This window comes from Arvicanthis niloticus, chromosome 12, assembly GCF_011762505.2.
Source record: "Arvicanthis niloticus isolate mArvNil1 chromosome 12, mArvNil1.pat.X, whole genome shotgun sequence".
Lineage (NCBI taxonomy): Eukaryota > Metazoa > Chordata > Mammalia > Rodentia > Muridae > Arvicanthis > Arvicanthis niloticus.
Genome location: NC_047669.1, coordinates 72248373 through 72270152, shown reverse-complemented (window position 1 = coordinate 72270152; position 21780 = coordinate 72248373). Strand labels below are relative to the sequence as shown.

Here is a 21780-nt window from a genome sequence, read left to right as displayed (position 1 = left end):
ATGGCACCACCCTCGGTGGATGGACACAAATTGAGATAATCCCACAAGGACATTCTTAGAGCCCCACCTTCCAGATGATTTTAGATTTTGTCACACTGACAACACTAAGCATCACAGACCAGGATTGTAGCTCAGAGGTAAGCACTTGGCCAGCATGTGCAATGTCTGGAAGCTGGGGGTGGGGGGTGGGGGGTGGGGGTGCGGGGGAGGAAGACAAATGAATAGTATCCAAAATAAATTTAAAAAAAATTTTTAAATGGAACAATAAGAAACTGCTCAAATTAAAAAAAAAAAAAAAAAAAATATCCAAGGAGTTATTCAGGTGGAAGTAACATTTATTGAATGAAAAACCGAGTAAAGTTTACTAAGCTAGTTCTCACCCCTATTTCTCAAGGATCTTGATAGGAGAAGAGCTAACGAGATGAAGAGAGCCCTGTTCTTGGAGCGCTGGCCAAATGCCCTCTGTTAGGAACAGATGGTGGTGTCTCCATGACAATGATAAGGGCCAGAATTTGAAAGTGTTGATGGATCCCTCTCACATGAGAGTGCCCAGCATGACATCCAGACGCCTCCTGAGGCTGGGAGCATGGGGGCTGACAGCTGACAGCTGAGCTGAGAAAGCAGCAATGACAGAACACCCTTGTACTGACTGGATGATGAAGACAGGAGCCTGCAGTCTGGTTCCCGTGAACTGTCCGAGGAAGGGCCACAGTGTGATAAGGTACATGGAAAGGATCTTTCCAGAGCCTGTGGTAGAGAGCCATCCTGGTGGGGTCTAGCAAGCCAGGGGGCCCCACCGACAACACATTCACCTTGATCTCTCTAGGGTCACATTCCTAGAACAGCAAACACATCAACCTGTCATAACATTGCCAGCTGTCCAAATGCAGAAAGGGGCATTGTCCCAGCTGACAAGGTGCATCTTACATTGCACACTTGACTTTCAAGACCTTGAATGAGTTTTGCTGAAATAAATGTTCATCTTTGGGTTTGGTCCAAGTGTGTGAGGCTCTTGGTCCCAACAGTCTTTTCCCTTCTTTCTTTTAAAACAATATTAAAAGTGACTGAAAAGAGGGATTTAGAATGAATGACATTATTCACCATGTCTTATAAAATGGAAGGGGTAAATGCTCTAGTATTTCTCAGGGAAATGGATTTAAGGAACTTGAGATTTAGAGCCCAGGGATGTTTATTGCAATGCAACAGCAACATCCTTGTGGCTCTCACTGTTCAAGCCTGAGCAGGCAGAGCGGTGTAAGGATCCGGTGCACACCCCCACCCCCAGGACTCCCAGGACTGGTCCACAGTCTTAGCACTTGAGAGCCTGGGTTGTAGAAAAGACCCCTGCCTCGGTGAACCATGACATCCAGTCACCCTAGTGGGGTGATGATAGCTATAACAAATGTTCCCCAAATCCCACCCAAACCAGCCAGGGCAGAGGACCACATTTCCTCGTAGCTGTCTTCACGTGGTGTCTGCATCATGCCCAGGATCAAGTACCAACTGCAGGGATGTGAGAGGGCTTGAGAGACTGGGAGGCACCTGTTTCCTTCAGAGCTGAGAGGACTGAGCTGTGTGGGCCAAGGCAGCCCTAGAGAGCGGCAGACACTCACAGCCGTGCTTGCCTCATTTCTCAGCTCTTTGGCTGCGGATGTGACTGGATGTTTCAAGTGTCTGCCCTCTGCCTTTCCTGGTATGGAGGGTGGTTGCCTAGAATTGTGAGCTAAACCCTTTCTCCTCTAAGTTATTGGGGTTTTTGTTTTTGTGTTTGTTTGTTTGTTTGTTTGTTTTTGTTAATCACAGCAACAGAAATGAAGCCAAAGCATCTTCTAAGGTCAGATTCCGGATGGACAAGAATCAGGGGCAGAAGGAAACCATCCCCCACTGCAGAATTCTTGCTGCAGAGACCACCTGGAGGAAAGGGCTGCCTGGCACTCCTGGGCAAAGGGGCCTGTGAGCGTGCCTGCTCCACTTTCTCAGGTAGCCCACCGGTAAACAGAGCCTACCAGGCTGTCAGTTCACATGCCCTGGGTTGCTGCTCTGCCCCTGTCCCCGCCCCGTGGCCACTAACGGAGGATCTTGCTTTTCAGCGACAGCTCACATTCCACGTGTGTGCATGCCATGGTGACCGGTCTCCTCCTTGTCACCTTCAGAGACTCTTACAAGTCACTGTTCATTTACTTGCAGCTCTAGCCGAAGCTCCCAGGACCCTGCTGACACAGAAACCAATGTCGATCCATCAGTCTCGCTGGGCAGATAGTGACACCTCGTACCTGTGGGGGATGAAGTGCCTGTCAACGCCAGCCTTGCTCACCTCACTGAATCTCATTCTCATCCAACAGGAAAGCCATGGGAACTTCCTCTTTCCTGCAACACCAGGGGCTCCAGTGGAGGGAACAGTCCCTGGAGGAGCCACTTGGGACAAAGCATCTCAAAAGCTATGGTAATGGTCCCAGTGGGGATCGGAGAGGCAGGAAGAGGGGGGCAAGTGGTCAAGGGTGGAGGACCTCTAAGATTCTGCTTTGAGACAAACACCCCACTGCAGGATAGGTCCATATAATAATCAACTGGTACTGAGCTCCTGGAACCCCAGGCAGGAGCCACGCAGGGCTCTCAGGTACGGTTGAAGGGCACCCCATGGCTAATGTTGAAGATGTGAATCCACAGGACCCACCCCCAAAAGTCCATCTCATCATCACCATCATAACCATCATCACCATCATCACCATCATCACCATCATCACCATCATCACCATCATCGTGTATGAAGTGATGTCTAGCTACATTACCCAATTGGTTCCAAACTTGTGGGCTCATGTTAGGCTCCTTCCTCCTGAGTCGCTGGGACCACAAGGATGCGCCATGACACTCGGGATCCTCAGTAACTGAGGTGGAGTTGTGGGATCCATCTTTTTACGTATCCAATGTTGAAGAGACCCAGCCAAAGGCAGCACATGGCCTCCACCAAGGGCCACCTAGGGCTTGGCCAGGGGAAGTCTGGGAACAGAAAGTGAAACCCTCAGAGATGACATAACTTGATGTTTGGAGAAGCCCTGCTCTCTCCTCAGACATGTCCCAGAAACCAGTGTATTGTCTCTTTCCTGTATTCTCTCTTGGTGTGAGACACCATGAGCTGGGCTGTTATTTTTAAAACAGAAACCCAAACGTTCGATTTGCCAATAAAGATGCAGGAGGCAGATGCTGTGGTGGTAGCCTGTTAGCTCAGAGAAGCAGAGAAAGCACCCTGCTGGCCTTCCTATGCCATCAATGTCCCAGAAGAGGAAGAGCGCCTTCTCCATGCTGCCTTAAATATCCTTCAACTCAAAGACCCTCCTTTCTCTTTCCTGGATTCTCCTATGTTCACTGGTTGCTCAATCCACCTCTTGACTTCTTGTTGCTTTGTTTAGTTCTTGTTTACAGAAAGCCTCTTGGGTTAAAGGTGTGTGCTAGGGCCGAGCCACACCACAACAAGAAACAGGTCTTTCCGGTTCACAATCTTGGGTTTCACCGTGTGATCAAATACCCCGAGATACGGGGCTGTTCTTGGTTGTGCTGCGTGTACAGTGTCTGCTCACATGGCTGGTGAGAAGGTGGAGCTTGCATGGCAGTGAATTACAGACAAGAACACAGAGAATGAACCAGGAGCAGCTATGTACCACATGCCCAGGACTGGCCACGCTGTCTCGGGGTAGCCTCCATTGCCCTCTCATAAGCTCCTTCTCAGACTTTGTTACCTTGAGCTTCTGAGAGCCAAGGGTGCCCAGGATATCTGACTCCTGGTACTTTCCAGAGTGTGAAAATGGAGAAGGCAAGTCCCTGGAGTCAGGGGACCAGCTCCCAAAAGACGGCCGGAGGTCCCGCAGTCTCAGGAGTAGCCAGACATCTCAGCCAGGTGCCTCAGACTAGTATCCTGATTGAAATGCAGGTACGCATGTCACTCTCACTCTCCTCACCTACTCCTTCCGTGTGGGCTCACTGATTCTGCTCTGAAGTGATGAAGTAATGCTGCCTCTGCCGCTAAGTTCAAAGGTGGTGCTGAGTGCAGCCTGACCCTGCATTTGTTCAGTAAGGTACCCGGGTTCTGAGAACAGAACCCACTGACTCCAAGGATGACCATGACTTTCCTTCTCTAGACAAGCTGATTCAGAACAGGGCCACTGAGGGTGGGCCTGATTCCCCTGATGATGCCGAGTTGGGCAAAGCAAAGACCATCCAGGCCATTCTGATGAGGCTGAGGTGGGAGTAATGCTGAGACTGGGGGTGGGGTGGGGGATGGGATAGAGTCTGGTAGAGGCCTGGTGGAACGGTCTTTTTTATTTTCTAGCAACCGAAGTCAGACTGTTTCTAGGGTATTTGTTGAGAACCACTCTGTCCCATGCTTGGGGGCCAAAATGTCTCAGATCATTCTATCAGTATTGGAACCCACACTGCCAAAAGCCTTGGGGACTAAATTGTTAGAGCCTGCACTGCCCCAAACTGCTCCGGTCCATGGGTCCGGGTTCAGCAACAGAGAGAGAGTGAGGACAGACATGAGGAATGGAGACCAGACAGAGTGTGATTCAATCCCATTTATTCTTCAGTCTCTCTTCTTCTCTCCAAGTCCCTAGTTCCTAGTCCCTAGTTCCTAGTCCCTAGTGCCTCCAAGTTCCAAGTTCTAGTCTCAAGTCTCATCCAAGTTCTGGTGTCTAATAATTTCTTCTGTCTGCCTCTCGACTTTTATATGTCTCACTTCTAAGCCACGCCTTTAAGTCTTATCTCTAAATCACACCTTTAAGTCTCACACACCCAAGGGAAAATCCTGGGTATCTAAAACAAGATGTTATCAGAGTGTGCTCAGCTGTTGTAGGCTGTTGTAAACAAGTCTTTTGTCAGGGTATATGGCTCAAGATGGCTGCAAGGATGATAGCCACCTTCTGTCAGCTCCCCACAGGTGTTTACTTCACAGCTCCCTGACTTTCTCTACTCTCTGTGACGATGCCATCTCTCTTCCCAGAGACTGGCATACAACAGGGTGATCAGTAGAATGAATGAATGAATGAATGACAAAAAGATAAACTAGCATAGGCCCAGGAGGAAGCTGCCAGCCTGCCCTAGGTCTTAAGTATGGAGCTGGAGAGGTTGAGGAAGAACCATTGGTCCAACAGCTCCTCCGTGGGGTTAGTACATCAGATTTAGTGCATGATGCCCAAGCATTAGACATGAAGGGAAAAAAATTGATAGAAAACATGGCCACAGGTCTACATGGGCTTCAAGAGTATGTGTTAAGTGAAAAATTAGCTGTGATTGAGTCTGGAGTGGTAAGGCAGCAGAGCCCTTGCCAAGCATGACCATGATGGTGATGATGGTGGTGGTGGAGGAGGTGGTGATGATGATACAAACATGGTGGTGCATACCTTTCACCCAGGCAGCAGCAAATAGATATCTGTGAGTTCAAGGCCAGCCAGACCCAAATAGTGAAAACCTGTCTTGAAAAACAAACCAGGCTAGAGATCAGATGGGTGTGTGGTAAAGAGCACTTCCTGCTCTTCCAGGGGTCCTGTGTTTGGTTTCTAGCACCCACAAGGTGGCTCACAACCATCTGTAACTCCATCTTCTGATATCCATGGGCACCAGGCATGCATGTGGTGTATAGACATACATGCAGAGAACATACACACACACACACACACACACACACACACTATGCCAAGTAGTTCAGGTGAAGGAGCTTGTCACGCTCCCTCTGCAGGAGCTCAGGGTAGGCAGCACAGGGCTCCACAGACCTGCCTTAGGGGCCTTGTAAGAAGCTCCCCACACCCTCTGCTTCTGATGCAACTATTTGTGTAACTGTTGAAAACTACACAAAACCACAAAACATTATTTAAAAGCCACTGGAAATTGCCCCGAGGATGTGTAATAAATGGAAAACCATTTCCAAGGGGGGGAAAAGCCTGCTGATCTCGGTAGGCACAGGGTCAGCCTGTGGCATGGGCCATTGATGACTTCCTCCCAGCTGTCTGTGACTAGAACTGCACCCTGGGCAGCTGCAACCAGGAAGACAGAGGTTCCCTGCCCAGGCCCCGTTCTAGGGCTCTACTTTCATCCTGTTAAGGACAGGCACCTGGAAAACCATGTAGCTCCGTGCCATAGAAACCCTACATTGGGTAAGCATGGCTAAGAGACCAGGACTCACTCCCTAACCCACCCAGACATCCCAGGCACTGGGCTACGTTCCTGAGGTCTCCACCTCCTCAGGCAAGCTCCCTCGGAGCACAGGTCACAAATGAAAAGATTAGAAGGGACTGACCTCAGCCCTCTCTCAAGATGGAGCCACTCAGGAAAAGGTGCCCTGTCTCTGCTCCCGGGCACTGGGGAGAAGCCCTGCTCCAAGATAAAGGTTGCCCCTGATGGTTCTGCTACAGGGGGCTGACTTCATCTGGAACAGAGCCTGGCAACAGAGTTCATGCTTTAGGGCACGAACCATGACAATGGAATAATGAAGCAATCCAGGGCTGGCAACTCCAAGATACTATGTAGCAACAACTGAGGCTGTAGACCCCCACCAGAACTCCGAGAGAATCGAGAGAATCGTGGGAAGAGCCAGCTAAGAAGAACCTCCTGGGAGTTTGTCCATCCCTGAGGGGCAGAAATACTAGCCCCAGGCTGCACCCACTCAGGAGCTATCCCATAATAGTCCTGATGTGTGTATTACTTCACAGCCTTTACATTGATCTCCTACAAAGGTGTAACACAATACACCTTTATCGTTTTCTTCTCCCTGACTCACCTTCAGTAAAAAGTTATCTCAGGAACAGCGAGATGGCTCGGTGGGTGAGGGTACCTGACAGTCTCTGGGACCCACATGGTGGATGATGACATCTGACCTCCACACACACACCGTGGCATGGGTACACACACACAAAATAAACAAATAAAACAAGGAGACTTTATCTCTGTGTATAAGCTGTGTGACAGAAAGGAGACTCTATAAGAAAACTGGTCAGCTCATGCAATGTCCCCTCAGCTGCCCAGCACCCACCTGACTTTCTCAGGGTCCAGCAGCACTGGGTCAGAGGTCAAGTTCTGAGGACGGAAGCTTGCCAGTTCTGGGCAGGGAGGCAACTCACCGGGTTTGCAAATTCTTCGTAGATTAGTTAACACATTTTCTCTCAAGTTCATTGTTAGCACAGAGGGATCGTTTCCCTTTCTCTTAGTGAGGTAATGTCATTTGTTCATACATGCCCCTAATTGGACTCCCTCCCTTCTACAGAAAGGACGCGAGTCTTTTCCAGGTCAGATCCATGCTTAGTCATCTGAACACAAGTCCCCTCCCGCCTCCCCTTGTCTTTCCTGAGCTGGACTCTGTCTTTGGAGGAAATGGCAGGCTCTATTTTTCTTTTTTTTGAAAGAACTCAGTCTGTGAAGTCAAGAGTTTGGAACAGAGAAAGTAGGGCGAATCCGTGGGTCCCACGCAACCGGAAGTGAGCAGCTTTCCTCTCTTTGTTCCGCCCAGTCTAAGCTCGGGACATCCTGGGCAGTTCCCTTAAAAGCAGGAAGACAGTATTTCTAGTCCAAGATAAGTTCTCAGTTGCGTTTTCTGCTGAAGCAATTTGAAAGAAATGCAATCGGGCCGTGGGCTACCTTCAAAATAGATTGGGAACCTTTGAAAACAGGGCTCTGCTGGCCAGAGTCTGCCAGGCTCTTGGCATCCCTGCAACAGGGGCCTAATTACATCTTAAAATGCTCACAGGTTTCATGGCTGCAGCAGCTCTCTAAGAAGGTCAGTTGAGAGGGGAGCACCCTCTCTGAGGCAAGGGGGAGGAGGAATGGGATGAGGAACTGTGGGAGGAGGGTTGGGGGAGCCCACAAGAGCTGAAATGTAAATAAATAAAATAATTTTTAAAAAAGAAGAGATTAGGCCGGGCAGTGGTGGCGCACGCCTTTAATCCCAGCACTTGGGAGGCAGAGGCAGGCAGATTTCTTGAGTTCAAGGCCAGCCTAGTCTACAGAGTGAGTTCCAGGACAGCCAGGGCTACACAGAGAAACCCTGTCTCGAAAAAACAAAAACAAAACAAAAAAAAAAAAACAAAAAAAAAAAAAAAAAAAAAAAACAAAAAAAAAAAAAAAGAAGAAGAAGAGATTAAAATAAAGTGTGCATAAACCAACAAAAAAAGTCAATTTTAGTTTCCTAACAGAACTGAGCTGTCATTTGACAATTTCCAGGCTCTCAAGATTAAGCACATAGTGAGTGACAATCTTTATTCTTGTTATTAATTATTAAATAACACTCCAGGACAAGTGTGGTTCCTGCTATGTCACAGCACTTCAGAAGCTAAGGCAGGGGGATTACAAGTTCTAGGGAAGCCTGAAGCACAGAGTAACACTGGCTCAAAACCTGGTTTTAGCTGACAGAGTAGGAGAAACAGCTGTCACACATATGGATGAGGTACCTTGAGATGTCTCAATACATATATACACAGTGCAATATTTAAAATGGGCTAGAGATTCTTTCTCCTCCAATGTGCCATCTGCATCAATGATGCAGACATGGGAAATCCTTTTTTCTAGCTGGTCCAGGCAGCTCAGAGCTTGCTGTCACTATAACTACCTTTCCCACCCCTCCCAATCTCCTTAAGCTCTCGATAGCCGCCCTCCTGTTCACAGCGTATCTGAGACTGGCAGTTTATACTTCACACAGGAGTGAGACAGTATGGCATCTGACTGGGTACCCGGTTTATTTCCTGAAGTTAGGCAAGGTGATCATTCCAGGAGTCACGGCCTGCTCTCATTCCTCCAACTCAGAAATGCCCAAGTTCTTCTTTTTCTCTTTTATACCTTTTTCCTTCTTTCAGATACTTGTGCTGTCCTGGCCACTCAGGACTTTCTCCCCCTTTTTCTATGGAGTGAGCCCTCACCCCTGCCCCACACCCACCTGCCCCAGCCCCTGCCCCACACCCACCTGCCCCAGCCCCTGTCCCACACCCAGCTTCTGTGATGTGGCTGCTTACATGATTCTCTGTCTTCCGCCTCCAGACAGCAGCTGCGATCCAGTCTGCCTGTTGGTTTTTCTTTGAAACTCTATAAAACTGTCCTCAAGCTTAAGATAGATAGATAGATAGATAGATAGATAGATAGATAGATGATAGATAGATGATAGATATATAGATGGATAGATGATAGATAGATAGATAGATAGATAGATAGATAGATAGATAGATAGATAGACGATAGTCAGTCAGAGGTGATGTCTGAGGCTAAGCCTCCCTCCCCACCCCCCCACCGGCAGTGGGTCTTTTCCGCTGCCAGAATATTCTTTCACCTCCAGAAGATGGTGAGTTTCTTGGCCTGTCCTTGGGATCTTACAGTTTTTCATGGTCTTCTCAGGGGACAGAGAAATGGAGGTGACAGATGGCACTGATGACCCAGGAGATGTTGGTGGCAGTGGCTGCCACAGGTTAAGTCATACTGCAAAGCAAACAGAAGCCAGAGCCACAGGGAGTGTGTGGCTGGGACAGAGAAGGGACCCAAGGCCTGAGGCCATGACTCTGTGGGGAGCAGTCTCCAGGAATGCCAGCCTGTAGCATCTCCGTGCAGAGGAGCAGAAGATGAGCCAGGTATCAGCATACCCGGGATAGTGAGCTTCCATGTGGGGTGTATTCTCGGGAATGTTATGTGCGACCACGCCCTCGGTTGACGAGGCTGGAGAGCTGGCCGAGGCACTTCACAGTGACTTGGGCAGGCGGCTGTGTCTAGTTTGATACAGTAGAGCGTCTTTGCAGACCAGTTTTATCCAGTGGCGCTACCTCTCAAGACTGCTATGTGGCTGCGATGCCTCTGGGGAAATCTGAGGGCTGACTAAATTGTACTATTATCTTAGTTGTTTGTTTTGGAGATGGGTTCCAAGTTATCCAGGGTGAGGATGTAGCCGAGGATGACCTTCGACCCTGGTCCCTCCCCGTGGTGATAGGATCACTGCATTGTCAGTTTGTGTGGTGCTGGGGATGAGACCCAGGGCTCTGAGCACACTAGGCAAGCAGTCTACCAGCTAAGCTCTATCCATAGCCCCAACTTTCTTTTTTTCTGGGTTTGAATCTAAGTCCTCATGCATGCAAGGCAAGTGCTACCACTGCATAGCCCAAGGTTTTGTCCTCACCATCATCACCACCATCACCATCATCACCACCACCTTCACCACCACCATCACCTTCACCATCACCATCATGACATCATCACCACCATCACCTTCAACACCACCATCACCATCATCACCATCATCACCACCACCACCATCATCACCATCACCACCATCATCACCATCACCACCATCACCATCATCATCACCATCACCACCACCATCACCATCATCATCACCATCATCACCACCACCATCATCACCACCATCACCATTATCACCATCATCACCACCACCATCATCACCATCATCACCATCATCATCTTCATCATCATCACCACAATTATCACCAAGTTACAGAGAGATTAAACCCAGGACCTCCCACTGGTAGACAAGTGTTCCCCACTGAGCTTCACCCAAGTCCTGCTAATGAACTAAAAATCAGATTTAAATCACCAGCCCCACATTGCCAACATCTGTGCTTACACGTGTTTCTGGAACTTTCTCCAGGAAGCCTAGCACTGCTTCCTGTCCAGAAGATGTGCCTGTTGATTTAAAAATCCTCAAAGGGAGGCAAAGGCCCAGGATTTTTAGTTGACTTCCCAGCGTCTCTCTTACGCTGGCATAGGGCTCTTTGCTTGCCTACTTTGCGGCCGTGACCTGGGTTGCTCTTGGCATACACGGGGGGTATTTAGGATTTCATCTCCAAGGTTACGGTACAATCCTAGGGTGGAGTTGGGCCAACTCAGACTAACAATGAGCTTCGTAGACTCAAGTGGTCACAATTTCCGGTCATAACCTTGCCAAACCTGGGTCTGGCCTGTGAAGTCCGTTTGTGAGAAAGTTTACGGTGGACTCGGCCACAGAGTCTGAGGCCGTTCAGACCCGAACCCTTGCTCCAAGCTCTGCTGACAAAGCTGTTCCACACACTCTTGCCCACTCTGCCCCACTGGCTTGTGCTGTCTCTGAGTTCTCCGACTCCCCTCTGGCAGGGTAAATAGCTGGTCTCAAACATCGTGGGCCGCTGCTCTCTCAGGAGGACGTTTGCTGACAACCAGCATGGCGCACCTCTGCTCCTCTTGTGTACAAAGGCATCCGTTTTCAGCATCATCAGAAGTATGATTACAGAGTATGATTATTATGATAATCAGAAGTATGATTACAGAGGAGGAAACTGAGGCACGGTCACTCAGTGTCAACCTACAAGCAAGTCAGAACAATAGCCAGGAAGCCAGAGAGACCCAGGGCTTAGAGAAACGCAGTGTCTCGGGCTGGGACAGAATCAAGTCCAGTCTTGTTGATATCTGTCTTCCAGGATGTATGAGAAACAAGGAAAGGGTTGGAAGGCCCACAGCATCCTTCCATCCTTCTGTGGAAGTCCCAGTAGATAAGGCGCCACACCAGAAGCAGCGTGAGGTGGCATCCAACCCTGGGGAAAGCAGATAAAAGGCTCCACGCTTCGGTTTGTACAGGGTTACTTTCTCAAATCGCATGTGTAGGACACCTGGTTCCTAAGGCAACCATGATGACAGATGGTGGGGACCTTTAAGAGGAGACTAGGCCACAGAGACTTTACTTTGATGAAGGGATTTGTGTCATTCCCTAGAAAGTGGGCTGGTTATCCTGAGAGCTGGCTGCAGTATAGAGTGAGCTTGCTTCCCTTAGCTTCCTCCGGCCACCTGCGGCCACGTGACCTCTTCTGGAGCCACTCACCTCTCCTTCCCCATGCGCAGAGCAGCACGCAGACTTCCACCCTCCAGAACAAACTTCTGTCCTTTAGATTTCTGGTTCTGAGCCTAGCCTTTACTGGCTGAGCCATCTCTCCAGCCCCAAGTTCTTTATAAATCTTCCAACTATAGGTATTCTGTTACAGTGAACACAGAATGGAGTTAAGACGCTCACCTCCAGCCTGACATCTAAAATATAAGTCTCCGCTTTGTTTTTTTTTTTTTTTTGGGTGACCTGGAGCAGGCAGGCATCCAGAGAAAGAAGAGTTGGCTGAAAGTAGGCTCTGGTAGCTCTCCCGACTTCCTGAAAACTCTTTCTAAGGACATCCTTTCTTGTTCCACATGTGCGTCACCAGAGGCGGCACGTACCCCAGACCTCATCTCCGTGGATGCTTTAAGTCTGTTTCTGAAGTGGAAATTGTTGGGTTTTGTATCCTAGGATGGGTGTTTATATCCCAAGATAACTTCCAACTCAGCTTGAGACTTGACCTTGAACATCTGATCTCTCTGCCCCCAGCTCCCGGGTGATGGGCACGCACCACTCGTGCTTTATGTAGAGCCACAGATGGGCCTAAGACTGCATTTGTACTGAGCCAAACTCAGCACCAGAGCTACTCAGCAGAGGCTCTTGAGAAGGTGATTTCCTGGAGATTGCTCTCGGATGTCCCCTTCAGTGAGGAGGGGCACTTCTACACAGAGGAAGACAGGCAGGAACCAAATACAGCCATCCTTTCCCATGGCTTCTGGGAAAGCGGGTCTGGTGTGCACTCCTGTGTGTCAGCGGTAGTGGACTAATCACGTGGCTCCACAGAGGCCACGTGGTTCCTGAATGTAGACTTGTCCCCAGAGCAGTAGCAAACGTCCAGACACCCCCTCTAATAACTCAGGTTAACCTGGAAGGACGGTGTTCTCTGCAAACCTCCCAACAGCACTTTCTAAGGCCCCACTGCTTGGCAATGGTGGGGGTGCCTCTGCTCAGAGACACACACAGTCTGGAGGGCGCAGGCTCTGAGCTCCCTGGGTGCACCTCCACGTAGGTGTTTCCCCCGTGCCCCGCAGTCTGGTCCGGCACCCAGCTCTCATCCAAGTGTGCGTTGGTCATTTTTCTCCCGGGCTTGATGCCCATCCAAACAGTTTCTGCTGCACTCAGAAGGCCCAGAGAAGGAAGGGTGGGGGGGGCTCTGCTGGAAGTCAGAAGATGCAAACCATCAGCTTTTTGCACCTGCAGGGTTAGAGACTAACTGATCCACGCCTTGGATGCCTGGTTTGAAGCCACCCCTGAAGGGACAGGGAAGAGTATACTCATGAGCCATGAGTCTGCCTCTGTGCCTCTCTGCCTCTCTGCCTCTCTGCCTCTCTGCCTCTCTGCCTCTCTGCCTCTCTGCCTCTCTGCCTCTCTGCCTCTCTCTCTGCCTCTCTGCCTCTCTCTCTGCCTCTCTGCCTCTCTCTCTGCCTCTCTCTCTGCCTCTCTGCCTCTCTGCCTCTCTGCCTCTCTGCCTCTCTGCCTCTCTGCCTCTCTGCCTCTCTCTCTGCCTCTCTCTCTGCCTCTCTGCCTCTCTGCCTCTCTGCCTCTCTGCCTCTCTGCCTCTCTGCCTCTCTGCCTCTCTGCCTCTCTGCCTCTCTGCCTCTCTGCCTCTCTCTCTCTGCCTCTGCCTCTCTGCCTCTCTGCCTCTGCCTCTATCTGTCTCTGTCTGCCTCTCCATCTTCCTCTCTCTGTCTCTCTCTCTGTCTCTCTCTGTCTCTCTCTCTTTCTCTCTTTCTCTCTTTCTCTCTCTGTGTATGTGTGTGTGAGTGATAGAGATAGGCTAAGAGAACGCACGTGTGCATGCCTGTCGTAGGTGGGTGGTGGGGGAAGCAGAGACTCAGGGACACCACTGTGGAATTCTTTGAGGCCAATGTTAGTGAGCAAAGCTCTCTAAGTGGTGAAGGAGCACCATCTAGGTGGTGAAGGAGCACCGTCTAAGCAGTGAAGGAGCACCGTCTAAGCGGTGAAGGAACACCGTCTAAGTGGTGAAGGAGCACCGTCTAGGTGGTGAAGGAGCACCGTCTAGGTGGTGAAGGAGCACCGTCTAAGTGGTGAAGGAGACCGTCTAAGCGGTGAAGGAACACCGTCTAAGCAGTGAAGGAGCACCATCTAAGTGGTGAAGGAGCACCATCTAAGCAGTGAAGGAGCACCGTCTAAGCAGTGAAGGAACACCGTCTAAGCGGTGAAGGAACACCGTCTAAGTGGTGAAGGAGCACCATCTAAGTGGTGAAGGAGCACCTGTCTGCTGCAGTTTTCTTTGATTCCACAGAGAGAGACGCTTGATTGATGGTGTCTGTTCCTAGAGCCGGAGAAAAGGCTGGAAGCAGAAACAGACTAAGGAGGGAATTACTCTGAGAGCAAGGACAACAGCAGAATTTACCCCCTTAAGGTTCAGGGAGATGGAAAGAATACAATAACATTATTATGAAGAAGTTGGGTTCTGGGGGCTGAGAGGAAGCTCCATAGTTGGAGGACTTGCCATTCAAACATGAGGACCAGCATGTGGGTCCCTGGAACCCACAGAAAGTGTTGATGGGCTTGAGGCCATCTGTAATCCCAACCTTGGAAAGATAAACTGAGCGCTCTGCAGAGCAAGCTGGCTAGTAAGACTAGCCTTAATCAGTGAGTGAGCTCTAGGTTCAATTAAGAGACCCTGGCTTGAGGAATTAGGTGGAACCCTGATGGAGAATTTCTGATATCAACCTTAAGCCTCTACATGCATGCAGACATATGTGCATGTATGCCCACATACATGTATGTCCACACATATGTATGCCACACCACATACAAATGGGAAAAGGGGGGAAAGGTCACCTCACGTCTGCTATAATGTAGAGTAACTGTCTCTCTGGTGACATTTAGAACATGTCACCCTGCACCCCTCAAGTTCTGTTCAGGTCCTTCAACGTTGATGAAGGCGTCAGACATCTGGAAACCCTGAGGAAGTTCTGTTGCCACTCAAACAACAAGACATCTTTCCTGACAAAGCCACTTGCTGTGGGCCTGCCTCAGTGCTTAGCCTGCAGTTGCCTTGTCTACATGCTTTGAAGACTACTGTGAAGCTGGGGGAGAGTCAGCAGAGCTGGCTTCAGGAGACGCATGTCCTGCTTTGCTTTCTGCTGCTGTGATGAACACCACGACCAAAAGCAGCTTGGGGAGGACAGGCACACACTCTATGCTTGCACAGACCAATCAGAGCTGTCACTGAGGAAGACAGGGCGGGGCAAGACGACAGAGAGACACTGCTCATTGGTTTGTTCCTCATGGCTTGCTCAGCCTGCATTCTTATCCTAAAAGTGTGAGAACCTCTTACATCAATCATTATTCAAGAAAACTCCCCTCCCCCCCCCCCCCCCCGTTTGCATAGAGACCGATTTGATGAGGTCAACTGAAGTCCTAGATGGCTTCGGCTTCGAGTGTGTGATAGACAGAGGCAGCAGGATCCTTCCAATGCTCTAAGTCTGTATTATTAGTAACATCTTACGCTACTAAGACAACCCAAATCCTGGCAGAGACAGCGTCCATCCGGGAGGAACAGTTATTCTGGTTCACAGTTTCAGTCCATCACAGTGGTTGAAGAAGCTGCAGCCACAACACCAGAAGGTGGGGGATCTTGTTCGGATAGCATCCGTGGGCAAGGAAGCTGACAGTTGGACCCCAAGAGCCTACCCCTCCATAATGCACTTCCTCCTGCTAGGTCCCCAGATTTTGACACTACCAGCTGGGGACCAAATGTTTAAACATACAATATAACAAAGCCCTCATGGGACCCTAAAGAAAATTTCTTTTGTCTCGCCACTCCCCTGCTGTGAGCCTCTAGCCTCAGCTAGAGATGCCTAACCAACCACTGCTTCTGTCTGGCTTGTTTCCTGGGCCCTCTCTTTCCCCTCTTCACTGGCTCCGACTCCTGCTTCCATAGGAAGAAGCCAGGCTTTGCGATGATTTGAATGTGGTCACCACCCGCTGCCCATTCATGCCCTTGGTTACTCAGGCTGCTGGATTTTACCACCAGAAGCTCTGTGGTTTTAAACCCAAACCCAGGGGAGGCTGCAAACTTTTACTATGGAGAACAAAACCAGGGCATGGGCTAGATTCCACCTCTTTCATGGTTTGTGGAGCCCTTGAGCTAACTGTAGCTTTCATACTGTTAAAATGTTAACCTTGAGTGTCAGTCCTTAGGCACCCCACCCCTTTAAAAACAGAGTCTCTCATTGACCTAGAACTTTCCAAGACGGCTAGGCTGGCTGGGACTGAGGGTGTGTGCAGTGGAGCGTCATGCTTTCTCACAAGGGTTCTGGAGAGCAAATTCAAATCAAAGCTTGCAGCAGGATCATTTTTTAAAGCAGGTGAATCTGGGTGTCCCCAGTCACACCTGTATTCCCAGCACTCATTAGGGGGAGGGGTGCTGTGAGTTTGTGGCCAGCCTGAGCTACATGTGAGACCCTGTCTCAGAAAACAACAAACAACAAATGTTGTGAGACTATATCAAATGTAGTGTGAGAGTGAACAGAATCCAAGTCCCAGGGCAGGGCCTCAAAACAGTCATTCTTATCCATTTGTCCACAGGGACAGGGCCTCGAAACAGAAATTCTTATCCATCCCATGCAATTGGGAGAAAGCCATCAGTCTGGCCCCCTACAGACACAGATGTGGCAGAAAAAAAAATCAAGGCCTCCCATGCCTGAGTAGTTTCTCATTTCTCCTTTAAGAAAGTCCTGTGAGTCTCTGCTCTAAATAAATAATAGTGAAAATTAAAATTGCTTGTGGGCTAGGCATGATGGCACATGACTGTAACACGGCTACAACCCAAGTGCTCAAGAGGCTGAGGCAATCAGAGCTCAGATCACAAGTTCAAAGCCAGCCTGGGATACACAGAGTGGTTGTGCCTCAAAAACTAATAAATTAGGGGTCTGGAGAGATGGCCTAGTGGTTAAGAGCACTGACTGCTCTACCAGAGGTCCTGAGTTCAATTCCCAGCAACCACATGGTGGCTCACAACCATGGTTCCAATGCCCTCTTCTGGTGTGTCTGAAGAGAGTGACAGTGTGCGCATGTGAATAAAATAAACTCTAATAAATAAATAAATAAATAAATAAATAAATGATAGAATACCTCTGAGCTCGTGTTTTCTTTCCTGCCAGTTTTATCAAAGTCTTATTGCAAATTTACTTACTGTGTGTGTCTGTGAATGTCTGTGTGTCTGTGTGTATCTGTGTGTGTGTATGTTTATGTGTGTGTGTCTGTGTGTGTATCTGTGTGTGTCTGTGTATGTGTTTATGTGTGTGTCTGTGTGTATCTGTGTGTGTATGTGTGTGTCTGTGTATGTGTTTATGTGTGTGTCTCTGTGTGTATCTATGTGTGTGTGTGTGTATCTGTGTGCATCTGTGTGTGTCTGTGTATGTGTTTATGTGTGTGTCTCTGTGTGTATCTATGTGTGTCTGTGTGTATCTGTGTGTCTGTGTATGTGTTTATGTGTGTGTGTCTGTGTGTATCTATGTGTGTGTCTGTGTGTATCTATGTGTGTGTTTATGTATGTATGTGTCTCTGTGTGTGTGTGTGTGTTTTTGTGTCTGTGTGAGTGTGTCTCTGTGTGTGTATATGGCACATACATGCACCGTCAGATATTTTGTCACAGAAACTAGAATAGTGACCAAAACCCACTTTTAAAAAACCAACTCTTTTTTTTTTTTTTAAACAACTCTTTTCAATCATCATATCCAACCTTTATAATATCCTTTGATTCTGACAGGCAGAATTTCCTCCCTGCTTTCTCTATACTCCCAGGGTGTTTGTGGATTTTTACTATCGTGTACCACGATGACCCTTGCTTAGGTTTTGTCTCCATATCATGACACATGTAAAAAGGTCAGCGGACAGCTTGCAAGGAGTTGCTTCCCTCTGTCCACACAGTGGATTGAACTCAAGAGGACAGGCTTGCTAGCACCCACCTTTCCCCCGCTGATGCATCTTGCCGCTTCCCACCAGCATAATTTTTAATGAATTCTTGTGGCCCCCTGTTTACTTGGGTCACAAATACAGATGACCCAACACCTGGCATTGTAAATTCTGGGTAAATGTGAACCTCAATTCTGCACAGAATTATTGATGTACAGACATGATTTCAAACAAGTACGAGACATCACGTCTTCCTCCCAATTTATTCCAGGGTGTGCTGTAAACAGTGAGCTGTCCCTTTGACAGCTTTCCGGCTTCACCCATCGCGGATGACACGACAGATTCTCCTTCACAGAAGGTACAAGTGGACCAGAACTGGAGAGGGTGGGGAGACAGCGCATTCTGGATCCTTCCTTCTTCAGAAAGTATGATCTCATCCAGATGCATCTGGTTTTCAGTAGAAATGGTCCATGTTCCTGGGGAGGGAGGACTCCAGGCCACTGTTCATCCATATTTCTTGAATGATTTGCTCCCTGCGTTCAATCCTCTCAGCCAGCTCAGCGGCTTCTATAGAGCTGTAGGCTGGGTAGGAAGTCCTACAAAACCTGGACAGCTCCACAGGAAACTCAGAATCGGAGGAGTCCTCCTCCTCCACGTCCTCCTCGCTGTCCTCCTCCGCCTTGTCGCTCGCTAGCACCAGGTGCTCCCTGCCCTGCCTCAGCTCCCGGAAGTCCTTGGTACAGGACACTCTGATGACCAGGGCACACAGTGTGAGGAGCAGGCCGATGCAGACACTAGAGATGAACAGCAGAGCAGTTCTCTCGGGGTGGGCTGAAGGAAGAGGAGAACATGTGAGGGTCTGAAAGGGTTAATTTTTGGCTCATGGTTTTGAAGACTTGCCCTCTCTCCTGTCAGAGAAGGCGTGGCAACTGGCTCATGTGATAAAATCTGTTTTTATCACAGTGGACCAGGACCCAGGGTTCTTCCCAAAATGGCATTACAAGTGGGGAACACACATTCAAAACATGCCCTTATGAAGGACATTCCAGATTCAAATTATAACAAGCAGCCTCTGATAATATGTATAGCACAAGGCCTGACTGTGTCCCAATAAAACTTTATTTATAGATTGGAGCTGGGGGCCATTGATTGGACACACCTACAGATGTTCAAACTGAGGCCCAGAGGGAAGGCCGCAGAGGTCAGCAGCCTCTCCGAGCAGAACCAGGCTGGATCCCGGAGGAGCTCCCTGTGGGATATGCTTTGTGTGCCCAGCATTTTCTCCGTAGATCTCAACTGCTGGGAGCCTCCTCTGGGGACACTGTCAGGACTTTCCTTCTGGGAAAAACAATGAAGACTGTTGTCTTTACAACTACTGTTTTTCCCCAGGAGTCTAGACTGGAATCTCAAAACTCCGGGACTGCTGAGATTCCTCTGCAGGGAGGGACCTCACAGCTGAGATCTGATGGGAGAGATGGAACCAGGACACTTATCTTCCTGAAAGTAGATACCTCCCTGGCCAGCTTCCTTCCCACAGCCCACACTGTCCCTAGAGTGGCTCTACTCATCTGGGCTGCATGTTGTGACCCCAGCCTGATGTCTGCCCACTCTCTTTAAGACCCAGATGTCTGAATCAACATTGATTTTGGCTGAGGAAAGGACAGCAGATTGTTTCTGTTGTCAGTTCAGTGTTGAAGAGTCAAGGTATATAAAGGACTGGCTTTCATAGAGCCACAGGGAGTGAAGCCGTGAGTGGTGGGGGATGGGCTCTCTGGAGACACTGACGCGTGTTACGAAGTCACTAAACTGTGATACCAAGACCAGGGCATCTGGTCAGACCTCCCTTCTCTTGTGGATCAAAGCCTGCTCTTCTGGTCCACTCTCACTTCTGACATAGTTCAGGTGCAGTTTGTTTTATGTGTTGGAATCAATACCTCCTATGAGGTATTAAGAGGCCACAGCCTTAATCATTTTCTGGCCATTTGTGTGGGACACAGTGTCAGGGGCAGCCTTGCTTATACACTGAAGGCCTAAAATCAGCAATAGGCCTAAGTCAGCCTGCTAACACAAAGTCCTGGGTCTCTGTGGAAAAACACTGAAACAGACAGCTATAAGATATTGTAAACAGGCAGCTTTGTTGGAAATTTACCAGCCTGGATGAGAACAAGTAGTCATAGGTCTTGTGGAGAGTCATAGACCTTAGGTAGCCTTGGTGGGTAGTACCAACTTAGATAAGGACAAGAGAATGATAAGCGGAGTCATAGTGGCCTGTCCCCTGAACCTTCACCCAGCTGATACCCTGTTCTGAAAGATATCTGTACTCCCCCTGAACACCTACACTCCTGTGTCATCCCCCTCCCCATATCCTGCCTTTTTGTGTATATAACCCCTAACCCCTGTGTGAAAAAGTAAAAATTACGGTTTGATCAGCCTATAGACAAGCCGTCTTTCTTTGTGTTCACCTGTTCCCCATCTTCTCTTTCAGGTGACCTCCCAGACCCCTGTTCAATGCCCTGCTGGCCGGGGCAGGACAGGGCCAGCTCCAGGCAAAAAAAAATGCACTCCTGTGTCAAGTCTCTGAGGAATGAAGAGCACTCACGGTTGGTGTCCAGTATCCCACCCCGCCCCACCCTGCCCAAGGATGCAGTAGCCACAGGCCAGATCCTTAGGTTCTGTAGACTCTGGCTGGATTAAGGTCTTGCTCTAGCACAAAACTGATTTTTTAACTTTACCTCTTAATTTATTCTTAAAGATTTTTTTTTTCCCATGCTGAAGTCTGAACATTAGGACACCACACATGCTGGGCAAGTACTCTACCACTGAGCCACATACCTCAGATCTGTTTTTAAAGAACTTAGATAATTGAATTAAGTGAATCATAATCCTTAGGGTACATCACATGCTACCTTAGGGTATATCATATGTTACCTTAGGGCACACCACATGCTACCACAGAGTCAGCATCCCTCTACCCCCCCCCCCCCCCCCCGCCTCTCCAGGTTTCAGGCTCTTGGTTCAACTCCTAGGACTCAGAGATTCCTCTTGCCACAGGATCACTCTGTGGGGGAGTTCATGACACTGTCACTGAGATCCAGTGGCCCAGGATGGGGACTGCTCTCAGCAGTCCCATGGGAAGAAAACTTTCTATTCATGTGAAGTGACTGTCACACAGTCACCAGATTGTAGGTAGCACACTAGAGCTAAGCTGGTCTAATCCCTGATGTAGCATACACACTTTCCAAAGCCACCACTGACTGCAACCTGGGCTTAGCCAGGGCTCTACCCACTGCCTCAGACTTTATGCAAAACAATATTTACTCTGTTTTCTAGAAGCAAGTGGACCAGTCCAGACTCTTGTGACCCCTTTTCTGTCATCTCTTTGGGAAACACAAGGCATTTGTTTTGCTGTTGTTGAATAGAATCTTCACAGTGTTTTTGCTGCTATTCTAAATTTAGTCTCAGCTCATCACAGGCGAGAGGGAATGACTTATCATCTTCATTACGATTCCAGGAGCCTCAGGATGGGTGGCCAGTGGCCTTGAGGCCCCATTTGCTCTTTAGATCCTGGTCTGGGGCCAACACAAGCTTCAGTTCAAATTTAGTCACACCCAGATAAGACACCAGAAGCCACCAGCAAAGGTCTGTCTCTCGGGGGTCTATGGCCAGAGCCCTCAAGGTGGAAGAAGCACAAAGTGTTTGGAACCAGTCTGATGGCACTTAGGAGTGTGACAGGACTTTCTGTCAGGGTTGCAGACCCTGGAAACATGTCAGAGCCCACCCACATGACAGGGCTGTGCTGTTCTCTGATTGTTCTCCCTAACAAGGTCATGTGACTGACTTTGTGATGTGTGGTAAACTCTCTCCTTCACACAGCCATCGGATATCCTAGAGTTCCTGTCTTAGAATCACCAAAGCTGTCCTGGCTGTGGTCCCAGATTCCCAAAGACACCCCCAAAGTTCTCAAGTTTGCCTGAGGCTGGACGGACGGACACACACACACACACACACACACACACTCCCAA

At 49.0% G+C, this 21780-nt stretch overlaps 1 protein-coding gene and 1 long non-coding RNA gene across 6 annotated transcripts in view; both read right to left on the bottom strand.

Moving 5' to 3' along the window:
* Positions 1 to 328: 328 nt before the first annotated feature.
* LOC143444090 (uncharacterized) lies at positions 329 to 8045 on the bottom strand. Of its 2 annotated transcripts, XR_013113642.1 has the most exons (4): positions 7019 to 8045; positions 5394 to 5461; positions 2790 to 2997; positions 329 to 2273 (listed from the first exon to the last, which is right to left on the bottom strand). It is a non-coding gene; the product is annotated as an uncharacterized LOC143444090 (long non-coding RNA). The 2 variants fall into 2 exon arrangements; XR_013113643.1 differs by lacking the exon at positions 5394 to 5461 and having other exon boundaries at positions 7019 to 8043.
* Positions 8046 to 18002: 9957 nt separating this feature from the next.
* The window catches only part of Eva1c (eva-1 homolog C), a 74838-nt gene continuing 71060 nt past the window's right edge, over positions 18003 to 21780 (bottom strand). For all 4 annotated transcript variants that reach the window (XM_034515280.2, XM_034515279.2, XM_034515281.2 and 1 more), the window contains one exon: positions 18003 to 18589. In XM_034515280.2, the coding sequence (XP_034371171.1) occupies positions 18213 to 18589 (377 nt within the window). In that variant the 3' untranslated portion in view covers positions 18003 to 18212. The remainder of the gene's footprint in view (positions 18590 to 21780) is intronic.